This window comes from Gossypium hirsutum, chromosome A02, assembly GCF_007990345.1.
Source record: "Gossypium hirsutum isolate 1008001.06 chromosome A02, Gossypium_hirsutum_v2.1, whole genome shotgun sequence".
In the NCBI taxonomy this organism is placed as follows: Eukaryota; Viridiplantae; Streptophyta; class Magnoliopsida; order Malvales; family Malvaceae; genus Gossypium; species Gossypium hirsutum.
In genome coordinates this window covers 103,603,326-103,616,072 of record NC_053425.1, presented here as the reverse complement: position 1 = coordinate 103,616,072, position 12,747 = coordinate 103,603,326, and the positions used below count along the sequence as shown (strand labels likewise).

At 31.9% G+C, this 12,747-nt stretch overlaps 1 protein-coding gene across 1 annotated transcript; it reads left to right on the top strand.

The window, feature by feature from the left end:
• Positions 1-8,074: 8,074 nt before the first annotated feature.
• On the top strand, positions 8,075-11,816 carry LOC121208735 (protein ALTERED PHOSPHATE STARVATION RESPONSE 1). Its single transcript, XM_041079764.1, has 5 exons — positions 8,075-9,508; positions 9,631-9,702; positions 9,868-10,082; positions 10,678-10,901; positions 10,996-11,816. Exons 1-5 carry the CDS (start codon positions 8,458-8,460, stop codon positions 11,669-11,671), a joined length of 2,238 nt encoding a protein of 745 aa, XP_040935698.1. The 5' UTR covers positions 8,075-8,457; the 3' UTR covers positions 11,672-11,816.
• Positions 11,817-12,747: the final 931 nt, after the last annotated feature.

Genomic DNA, 12,747 nt, shown 5'->3' with positions numbered 1-12,747 from the left:
ATATATAATTTGGATATAATTTATACCCAATAATGTAACATATGCGCACGGTTGATTTGTATGTATGATTAACTTGTACATTATTAAAGCATCACTGCACCCAATACTTATTAATATAATTTTTATAAATTTTAAACTCGTTGATAATTGATATTATGTCCGGGTCGGGCCAAAAACAGTTCAAATTCCTTTCGTTGTAAACGGGTCGGGCTGTAACCCGAAAAAGATTTTGCTGAACATTAAGAACTTGCTGGCCTATACCTTCATATGTGTGGATGAAGATTGATCCGGCCCAACAGTTTACATGTTTGCCAACCCCCTTTTTATTTGCTAACATTTTAAATTATTAGATATAATATATTTCAACATTCTTTATTTTAACATTTTTTTTAATTTTCTATATAAAAAATAAATTTATTAAAACACTTTTAAATTAATATAATTTAATTTATAAAATAAAATATCGAATTAAATTATACCAATTTAATAAAATGGTTAATAAAACACATAGAAATATTTAATTAAAAATTAAAATCGTTGAAGTTTGCAAAAAGAAAAAGAAAAAAGGGGTTGTCCTAAGATGCAAATGCAGAAGAGGAAGTTCCAAAAGTAATCATTATACAGATTTAAAGATGTGATAAAGAAAAAGAATTTGGTGAAGAAAATAAATAAAGTGGCTTCGGTGATCATTTTTACTTTGATTCTTGCTGGTTTTTACCACCATTAGTTGTTTTATTCATCAAACTTGGTTGATGGATACATATAATGCTAAGAAAAATAAGATGAAAAACACAAACATTATCCAGCCTTGCAAAGTGTGATGGATATACTTCATTTCCCTTAAAAAAAAAAAATAGGTAGAGGAGGACTAAAAAGAAAGTTGAAAGTTCCCATAGTTCTTTGTCCTTTATAAAATAAAATAAAAGTACCTTAATAATACCTACATGACAGAGCAGGGTATCATGTGAATTTATGAAGTTAAAACTTATATCCAAACATTATCCTTTTAAAGCTGATGAATCCAATTTTGCCCACTTTGTTAATAAAGTTGATGATCTCTATCTTTTCGTATCTTCAAAAATCTTAGCCTGTAACGTCCTAATTCCAAATACGAATTACTTGAATATTAAGCCACTACATTAGTTCATCAAAGTAACTCAGTAAAATTTATATAAGAAAAAATATCATACATAGTTATACTGCAAATAGTAATACAAAATATGTGGAGCTTCAATATCTTCGTATATTAAAATAGTCAAAATAACAAAAATGATAAATGAGTTACAGACCTACAAAAAAAATACAATGCCTTAAGAATACAATGGCCACTAATAGATAAGGTACTGTACTCTGAATACGTGATTTATTATAAAATCACCATATTAGCCATCCATCTTCCCCCTACTTCACACAAGCTTCCCAACATCCTTAATTTATTATAAAAAGGTCCAAAATTCACCCAAATTAATTCCAACAAAACCCAATTCCAAAATAAATTTATCCATCGCCAACCTAGGTCAGCACTCGAATGTTAACTCGAGAATTTGGGGTCGTTACATAGCCTATTTTTGTAGTATACTGTACAACTTGGTTTGGGTCGATTTCTACTATTAGTTCATGTATTATATGTAAATATTGTTCAAATTTTAATATTTTAGGTTTGATCTAAAATGACTGTTGTTAAAGTTGTTAAGTTAGATTATGATATTTCTAAAATATTATGATGTAAATGTATTATCGCATGTGTAATGCGCTTTCTATCTACGTACAATATATACAAAAAAGTCATGTTATTTTAGTTATTTGATTTAACAACTATTGTTTGAGTCATGACTGAAATTTTAAAATTCAAAAAATATAAAGGCTAAAAATGATCAATTAGAGAATAATAAAAATCTACAACTTATACATAATATAGGACTAATAACAGAATTTGATCTAACGAATTTGATTGTTTTCGTTTTAGGTCAAAATATATAAACTAAAAGTGATTAAATTATAGTATAGAGACTAAATCTATAACTCATGCCAAATACAAAGACTAAATTATCCTACCCCCATTAGCTACACACTATCTCTGTCCAACCCAACATACCAGTAAGTATATAATACCTGTCCAACACTACACACCTCACGGTGTCAGTACGACATGTTACAGTGTTTACAGTCTCACTATCGGATCAAATATAATGATAGGTGATTTGACCACCAATTTAGTACAGAACACTTTCTTCAATCCATAACCCTTGCCCTATGCAGATGCAAAATATAGATGACCAATTTGTATGTATAACTTCTTATGCAGATACAATCATATAGTCCAATATAATAGAGAGTAAATAGAGCTAATTCATAATCACAATAAAGTAGATCATACAACTCAATTTGGTGATACCTATCTTACTGATAGCTTACACTTGCATTGTACAACAAATATGACGTTAACAGAAATTGGCGATTTAGGCTCACACACCCTTGTGGTTCCACATGGCCTGGCACACCACCTTGTGGTTGCCCATGCCCCTTATTTTTCAAATCCGTAAGTTACCCGATTTGGGCACATGCCCGTGTGCCAGCTTGTGTGACCATTGCATTTTTATGTCTCACACACGGTCGACCACACGCTCATGTCTCCTGCCCATGTGTCTAAAATTCGGAATCAGTTAGTTACACGGTCCACCACACGACTTACCACACGACCATGTGTGATGTGTTGTCGTGTAACGACCCGATAGTCACGGGTGTCGAAAAATGTATTTTCGAGACTCTGTTTCCGTAAATTAGACTCGTAAATATTTATTAAAAATATTTAGGAAGTTAGTTGTGTGGTTAATTAGGTTTTGGTTAGGCGAATTTACATAAATTAAGAGTAATTAGGTAAAAAGACTAAATTGTATAAAGGGTGAAAGCTGAATTATAGATTAAAGAAAAACTAAAAGGACTAAAGAAGCAATTATGTCATTGCTCATAAATGAGGCGGCATAAGTATATTATTATAAAATTTAAAGTAAATATATATTATAATATTATATAGTATTAAAACTTAATGTTTAAGTATATATATTATATATTATATTATAATATAAAATAAAGAAATAAAAGAAATAGAAATAGAAAAAGAAATAAAGAACAAACGAAGCAGGAAGAAAAAAGAAAGAAAAGCGAAAATTAGGGTTTCAAAGTTCTAAGTTCAATTGGTTAGTCAATTTAATTTTTTTTCTTGTAATTTTTTATGTTTTTAGAATCCCGATATTAAATACTACCTGACCTTGTCAAAATTTTAAAAATTATTGAGTTTTTAAATGTTGTTAATGTTGAATAATTTTAGTATTAGAGATTAAATTGATAGATTTTTAAATTAGAAATGAAAAAGGATTAAATTGTAGAACAAATAGTAAATTTTGTGTAATAGGGACTAAATCGTGAAAAATTTAAAATTTTGAATTTAGTCTAAAGTGGAACTTGCATGAAAATAAAGAATTAAATGTGAAGAATAAAAGTTAGTCTCGGTTTAGGGACTAAATTGGAAATTAGGCAATATTTGAGTAAAAATTTGAAATATTCAATATGAAATTGAATTGTGTTGTATTGATGTTTTTTAATTGTTTTAATTCCGTAGCTAATGTCGTACCGGAACCTTCGACTAAAAAGGAAAAAATAAAGTCAACGAGAAATAGCTCAGAATTTATGGTTTGTATTTCTAATCCGAACTTAGTTATTAATTGTTGTGTTTTTTTATTTAATGCATAAGGTAAACGTTGAGGTGAGTATTTGACACTTTGCCATTGAATTGAATTTAAGTTAATTGAATGGATTGAATTGGTATATATATATTGAATATATTGATTATTTGAATTGAAATGAATATTGGTTGTATTTGAAAAGTGAATTGGAACCCTATTAACTGTATCAGGCTGAGTCGGATATAGATGGCATGCCATAGGATAGGAAGAATTTGGGGATTTCTTTGACTTCAAGTTGATGAGACATTGGGTGTCAAATTATTACTTCGGATATATTCAATGAGGCACTGGGTGCCAATTTACTCCGGTTTAGCTGATGAGACATTGGGTGTCAAATTATTACTTCGAATTATCCGATAAGGCACTAGGTGCCAAATTGGTGTGTTTGGTTGGATCCGTGTATCTGTCCGAGTCCGAGTCGTGTTAATAGGGGTAATTAATTGAAATTGTATTATGATTGATGTTAGATGATATTGTATGTGAAATGAAAATGGGACAGTAAATTGAAATATGGATTGAGACACATGAATTGTGTATTCATGAATTGGATATGGAATGAACAAAATTATTGTTTAAATGATATGTATATTATATTATGAAAAGCTATTTATATAGCAAATGTGAGAATTGAGATATTGTGAAACAAATGAAATGTGATATGGTTGTTGTAATATTTAGATTGTATATTTGTGATTTCATATCTTTTGATATTCGGATTATAGAAATACCGCTGAGCTTTACTCAGCGTACAGTTTTGTTTTCCGTGCGCAGATTAGGTACTTAATTTTGATTTCTGATTCAGCTTCCAACAACAATCACGATCTCAAACGTGGTGATGTTTATCCTTTTGTGTCGGCACGTACCTAGGGTGTCTAACTATTACTTGTTTTGTGAATTGATTGTAAATAAGATTATAAGTTAATATTGGTTGGTTATATACATATAAATATGTGTTTATGTTTAAGGTTCATTTTGAGTCCACACGGCCAGACACACGGGCGTGCGAGACCATTTTGAAAGGACACACGGTCTGGCACACGAGCGTGTGGCTTGGCCGTGTGACCCAAGTCAGAGAGTTACACAGGTATAGACATGGGCTAAGACACAGCCGTGTGTCCCTATTTTGAATACCCACATGGCCTGAGACACAGGTGTGTCTCCTGACCGTGTGAACCCTGTGGCTTTGAAAATTTTTAATATTTTCTGAAAAATTCTCTAAGTTTCTGAATTAGTCCCAATTTGTTTCTAATACGTATTTTGGGCCTCGAGGACTCGAATAAGGGACAATATATATGAGTTTGATTGATTTTGACTTGAATACTATATGATATGAAATGTTTTGAATAAGGGCTGAGAATTCTTGATTTCAACGGTGGTGTTTAGTTTTCTTCTTTTTATTTTAATGTGACTGTATATATATAGTGGAAGAAAACGTAAGTGGAAGAAGTCTTTACCCCAAGATGGATTGATTAATCAATCTAGCTTGAAGCATGCTCAAAAGATCAACCGTATAGAGTTTTCGCTATCTTTTGTATGGATTCCCATACATGTATTGCTAAACAAACAAACCAATTTGACAAAAAAAAACGTTAGATGTTAAAGTGCTTCAAAAAAAAAGACTAAAGTTACCAAACAACCAAATGTTAGGGACTATTTTTGACATTATGCAAAACCTAAAACTAAACAAATTTCTCAAATTTCTATAAGATAAAATAGATGAATGGCCTTAAATTTGTACACCAGATGATGCACGGCAGAACATGTGTTCCACTGTTTCCTTTCCACTTTTAACAAAAATTTCTAAAATTATTTAATCTATTTTTGTCTCTTTTATTAAAGTTATGTTTTTTTTATTATTATTTTTAATTTCCCTCCTTTCGGCCCTTTTGGCAAATGTTTAAAGTTGGTATTCAATATCCCTCTTTATTGACCCATCCCTCCCCCAAAAGAAGTCCCTCAGTGACTATTAAGATAGAATTAATATGTGATTTAAGACAATCATTACAATAATTAATTAATTATTAATAAAATTCTGACAGTGGCCCATTTCCACCACCATAATTACTCTTTTCTATACAAATCCAAAACCCATACTCAATCATTTTCTTTTATTTTTATTTTTATTATTTTTAATTATGACTGTTTTGTTTACGTAAAAATATTTACGAAGTTGATTTGTTATAAGGATTGGATCAGTTTAACTTTTATAATATTAAATAGAAAATTAAATATTATCAAGTTGAAATAAAATTAACGTTTGTTGTTGAGAAAAATATAAAATTTGTTTTTAATTTATAATTTAACTTCAAACAAAATATTTCTTCAAATAGAATTATAATTTTTTAAATATAATTTTGTTAAACAATAAAAAAAACACTTTTAAGATATAAGTTTTGAGATATTATTTTATTAAATATAATTAAATTAATTATTTTTCGGTATTCTTTATGTCCGTTTCACGATCCATTTTCGGGGTTCATAATCTATAGATAGGAGGATAATACGCTTCAATGTACTCGAACTCACGTCCTCATGCATTGACAATAATGCTCATACTAATCGAAATAAGACTCAATCAATTATTATAACGCAATAAGTTAATATATTAATATTGTTATGAAAAAGGATTAACCAATGTTTAATGAAAGGTAATGTTTTTCTAAAGGACAAGTATGGACAAATGATTGGTTTGATTGATTTTTCATATATAACTAATTTAATTAATTAACCTTTAATAACAATCGATTGATCTTATTTTTAATTAATTTTATTGAATTGATTTAGTGTGGGTTTGGATGGGCGATTGGGTGCGGTGCGGTGCGTTTAGCTTACTTTTTGTCTCACGCTACAGTATCGCTACAGTATCTAATCTCACCGCCATCGCTGTTTTTACACTAACCGCAGGTAAACGCACCGCCCATCCAAACTCACCCTTAACTTCGATCTTATCTAAAAATTTTATACTGAGATATACGTTACTTAAGGTAGCAAAAATTTTAAAAAATATAAAAATCAAATTTAAAATTCCACGGATAAATGAATTAATCTTTTATTAGTTAATTAAAAAAAATGAATACGAAACCCTAGTATAATAAACCTATACATTTTCACTTATGTAGAGCTGAAGAGGAAAAAAGGTGAAGGCAGTTCCCCAAAAAACCCGGATTTTAAGGAGCCGTTAGACGGGTCCCTCGGGAAACATAAAAGGGCAAATCTGTCAACCTGCACATTTCTGAATGTAAAAAAGCACAGGAATTCTTCTGATTGACACATTTATTACAACACTACACCAAATAATACTAATATTTTTCTCTAATTATTTTTAATAAAATGCTAATTTTATCTTAAACACTATAATACAGGAAATTTAACAGTAATAAAAGTTGTAGATAACGACATTTTTATTCAAAATTTATTTATTAAAATTAAAATTAAACACCTTAATGAGCTTATCGTTATAAATAAAATGTTGGATTATTTAATTAACTATAACTTTTATCCTACTACCATATTTAGCCATTATAAAGAATTATCTAAATAATATAAATATAAGAAATAAAATAAAAAATATATATATTTAGTTTCATCAATTAAAATAATTACATTCCATACTACTTACATTTTAAATATGAGATGAACTATTTAATTCAATTTCAGTTGATTTTAAAAAAATTAAATAGTTAAATTTATTTAATTTATTTTTTTTAAAATTAAATGAAGAAGAAATTTACTATTCCCTAACTAAATCCTTATCTTTACTATATTTCCTAATGAAACCCTTAATTTCATATTAGAGGGTTGAGTTTAAGTTTATATTTTTAACTTGAATTGATTGGGTTTAATTCGTTTTACTATTTAAAAATAATAAATATTTATTTATTTTTATGATTAAATTTAAATAATTTCTAAACAATAAAATAAACTATTTCAATTGATGTAAACAAAAAAAAATTGTGATTAAAATATTAAAGCTAGCCTTTAACCCGACTTATATAAATAGTAAAAGTATCATGAAGGTCCTTGTACCATGAGTCATCTATGTTTGATCAAATTACAAATTGGTCCTTCCATTAAAAGCTGGTTTATATATGTCGACATGAGGTACACCTAGCACATGAGGTGTAACTATCTAATTATTCTATCAACAAATACTAATTTTTAACTATAAAAATAAATGAAATTTTTAATTAAATTTACTCTTTAATAATCTGTTTTTTTAAGTAAAAAAGATAAAATATAATTTAATTCATTGTACAAGGACCTCAGTAGTAGTTTTACCATCCATACCTCTCTAATTCACATGGATGAATAGAATTAGTATTAACAGCAATGAAACAAGAAATTAAAACACACAAAACGAGGCAAAAGCTCCCCTTCTCTCTGTATCCACTAAATATTTAGATTCCTTTTTTTTTCACTGTTTTAGTGTTTTTTTCTTTCATTTGTTTCTGTCATTTCATTCATCTCTCATTTCCCTTCTTCACAAATCTCTGCAACAACAAAAAAAAGTTTTCAATTTCATCACTGGGTTAGCAGCAATCTCTGCAAACTTTCTCATTGGCTATATCTTCCACTTGCTCCAAGAAATGGGTTTTCTTTACTAAAATGGTTTCATAAAGCTTAACCCGAAGTTGGGTTCTTTTTTGTTCTTGCTCCAAATGGATATTAATTTCATGAACTAGATCGTTTTGTTGTTGGTGAAAAGGGGAAAAAAATGGGTAGTGGAAGCTCAAAAGCTGATAAAAATGAAGCCTTGCGTTTATGTAAAGAGAGGAGGAGATTCATAAAGCAAGCTATTGATTCAAGGTATGCACTTGCGGCTGCTCATGTTTCTTATGTTCAATCTCTTAGAAATATTGGTATAGCTTTAAGAAGATTTGCTGAAGCTGAGGTTTTGATAGAGTCTTCTTTATTAACCTCGGCTACCGAGCTTGATAAAACCCCTTCACATTCTTCATACCCTTCACCGTCTCCTTCTCATTTAGGAGCTGATGTTTCTGATTCACCATTGGAGAATGAAAGTCCCATTTCTCCGGTAACCACGAATTTGAGTTACATGAGAGCAGGGAATAGTGCTGCTTTGACTGTTAAGGTTAATCCTAATAATGGTGGTGGTTGTTTAGAGGATGAGTCATTGGCAATGGCAATGGCAATGCCACCACCCCCACCTCCTCCTTTTGAGTCTGGTTCTTGGGATTTTTTTGATCCTGTTGATGATAGTGAGAGCTTTAGATTTATGGGGAATAATGGGGTTGATTTGGATTTTGAGGATTTGAGAGGGTGGGGAGAGTTTAGGAATAAAGGGTTTGATCATGGTGGTTTGGACGAAAACAATGAGTTGAATGAAGGGCCGGAATCAGAGAGAAAAGCTGTTGAAATGTCGAATGGTTCCGCAACTCGGAAGTATAGCCGTGGTAGATCAATGCAGGATGATACATTTTTGTTTGGATTAGGGGGAAAAAATGGTGGTACTAGGCAGATAAATGACAAGGAGGTGGATCATAATGTCAGTGGTCCAAGTGAAACTTTGATGGGCAAAAGTGGGCTCGAACAATCGAGTTCGAAGAAAGGAAAAGCAATGGCAGATAAAGATTTATCTACTGAAAGGGAAGATCCCTCTGAGTTTATAACCCATAGAGCCAAGGATTTTCTTTCAAGCATAAAGGATATCGAACATCGATTCTTCCGAGCATCAGAAGCAGGTAGGGAAGTCTCCCGGATGCTTGAGTCTAACAAAATCAGGGTTGGATATTCTGAAGCCGAAGGTAATCCTCATTTAACTTTCGAATTTGGATTCGATTTCTTTTATTGTCTATTCAATGCTTGTGCCGCATACACTACTGAGTCCTCATCTGCGAACATCTTATGTCAAAATCAACTATTGTAGGGGGATCCTCGGCATTGCTGGCAGCTTTGCAACCTGTTTGCTGCCGTGGAAAGACTGGTCTGGTTTCTCATGGTAAGCTCTCGCTTTACATGGCTCTTTATTACGTACAGTCAATTGAAGGACGGTCTTTCTTATTCAACTTGTGGAACTTTTACTTGTTTTTTTCATTTTACTGATTATGGCATTAACTTGTGCCGTGGAAATGTATCATTCTTTTCTCATGCCATGATCTTGTAGAGCCGGTGCAACATGTAACCAAAGTCATACATTGGAAGAGATCAGCATCTTCAAGGTCTTCTTCATCAAGGAATCCACTAGCCACGGCCTCTAAAGACGGTGCTGATGACAGTGGAAGTGATTTCGTTGAAGAGTTCTGCATGATTTCCGGTAGTCATTCATCCACCTTGGACAGACTTTATGCATGGGAAAGAAAACTCTATGATGAAGTGAAGGTACTTCTTATTCAAATCACTTTGACATATTTAATTTTGAATATCTTCTTGATATAATATTGTGCATATGCTTGAAATTTGGAGGCAATGTTGGTTTCGTGAATTTAACTTTTAAGTTTATTGACGGTTTTCATTGCCATAAGTTAATTGCCTTATTGGCAACTAATGAAGGAAATGTTTGTTAATTTCCGAAATAGTGTGTGGCTAATATGATTAGCTTCTATCTTTGAATGTGTATATTAGTTTCATTTTCTTCTATCTGCAAGTGCTATTACTCCTTGATGCTTCTTTCATTTAATTTCTGAGAATATCAGGTTCAAATTGTTTGTTATATGCTTTATATTTCAACATTTTCTTTCCTCGAGAAGTAGAAAGGGACGTTTTCATGTCATGGTAAGAAACATGCTTCTAGGTAATTTTTAAACAAGTGCAGGTGAGCAAACACATTAGCTCATGCCTCAAATAGAAATTAGCAAAGTTTAGGAGTATTAATTAAGTTTAATCGGTATATGTTAGTATTAGTAGCTTTGCTTTTAACCAATCTAATATGTAGATTGCCCTTCAAGCTTTTGACTTGCTTCTTTCCACCCGTTAGGCTAGCGAATCTATCAGGAAGGAGTATGATCGAAGATGTGATCAGCTCAGACACCAGTTTGCTAAGGATATTAGCACCCAAGTGATTGATAAAACGCGGGCAGTCGTTAAGGATCTACATTCCCGAATTAGAGTAGCACTTCATTCTGTTAATACCATATCAAAGAGGATCGAAAAAATGAGAGATGAAGAGTTGCAGCCACAACTTGTAGAGTTAACTCAAGGGTAAGCTCCTTTAAATCATAAGTACTTGAAAATCTCTGAGGTTTCTGAATCATTGATATCCATATCTTGACTACAATTATGCTTGTGTTTGTAGGTTTCTTAGGATGTGGAAGGCCATGCTTGAATGCCATCATTCACAGTACATCACCATCTCGCTGGCATACCATGCAAGGGACTCGACGGATGCGCCACAAGGAGATGCACGCAGGCAGATTATGGTGCAGCTTCAGCAAGAGATTGAGTGCTTTGGCATAAGCTTTACAGACTGGGTTAATAGCCATGCATCTTATTTAGAAGCTCTGAATGGTTGGCTGCAAAACTGCATCATAGAACCTCAGGAACGTTCTAAGAACCGGTATCCATTCTCACCTCATCGATATCTGGGATTTGGACCACCGATATTCGTTCTGTGTCGTGAATGGTCAGCTGGAATAAAAGCCTTACCAGCCGAGGAACTTAGTGCTGCCATCAAAGCCTTCTTATCCGATATTTGTCACTTAATGGACCAACAACTAGAACAACAACATAAGAAAGACAAATCAGTTGATGCAAACAACGGAGAATCAGAGAGCAAAGATGGTCTTAACTTGTTAACGAACGGCGACACAACTGCTGATGTATCTTCAAACTTGTGCTGCATACAGGCAAGCTTGACTCGGGTTCTCGATAAACTAAACAAATTTTCTGAGGCCTCGGTGAAAATGTATGAGGATGTGAGACAAAAAAGTGATGCAGCTCGAATTGCATACCTCAAATTGCAGGCCAACTAGATTCAATGTAAAGCTATGTAATGATGAAAATATAAGCATTATTAATATTCAGGTTTCGGAAATAGATGGTTGTAAATTGGAGTTGCAAGTAAACCATGCAGGACTCAATAATCTGCATTATTAGTTCAAAACCAATTTTTTCCTTTGTTTCTTCTCCGTTTACCATTGGAGGTGCCTCATTTGACATTATTATCATGTTTCCATGCCTTGTTACCTATGATTTATTTGTTAAGCCACTTGTTCTGCAGGCTGTACCTCTTCTGATGGATAGAAACTTGATGACTGAAATTTTAAAATTTGCGGAGGCATAAGCTACCTGATTGTCAACTCTACAATGCCTATGACTTGTATTGCTGGATTTCTTGCTACTCTGCCATTATGTTTATGCAACTCTTATCCTAAGTCTAAATAACATAACTTCTAGTCGTGCATGCCCTAGCAATCCTAATTGAAATGAGGCTATCCTCTGTAAAATTAAGCTTAATTTTACATATCCATTTTATGGCATATACAAATTAATCTTTTCACGATTCATACTTTATAGCTGCAACTCTCAACAACCTCATTTCTAAAGTTTGAACCAAGTTTTCTTTTGGGAGCGTAACGTGTCCTCAGGGACAAAGGGAGGGGTAAGTAGGGGCCTAATCCCCTAAAATTGAAATTTTTAATATATGTTAAAATTATAATTTGACCCCAAAAATAATCCCCTAAAATTGAAATTTTTAATATATGTTAAAATTATAATTTGACCCCAAAAATAATAAAATTTTGTTTGAATACCAAAAACCGTAAAAGAATATAAGTCTATATAGATTAAATTGTATTTTAACTTTCATATAAATATATAACATAATCCATCTCTTAAGGAAAAATTTAACTTTATCCTTGTATTATTTTATCCAACACTTGTCGGTAGTTGATAAGAAACAATCAGTTGGAGTAGTTTGTCAAATTTTAGCATTGAATAAAAGAAAAAATGTCTTAGTTGCTTATGGATTAAAAGCTCGGTACAGCCATCGAATTGTAGATTGCATGTTGGATTGCCTGTTGAGGTTTAGCCTTTTTCTTTTCTTGTA

Coding starts and splice junctions, on each gene's coding strand:
- LOC121208735 (XM_041079764.1), top strand. CDS start 8,458: ATGGGTAGTGGAAGCTCAAAAGCTGATAAAAATGAAGCCTTGCGTTTA. Junction 9,509..9,630: donor TGGATATTCTGAAGCCGAAG/GTAATCCTCATT, acceptor CAACTATTGTAG/GGGGATCCTCGGCATTGCTG. Junction 10,902..10,995: donor CTTGTAGAGTTAACTCAAGG/GTAAGCTCCTTT, acceptor TTGTGTTTGTAG/GTTTCTTAGGATGTGGAAGG.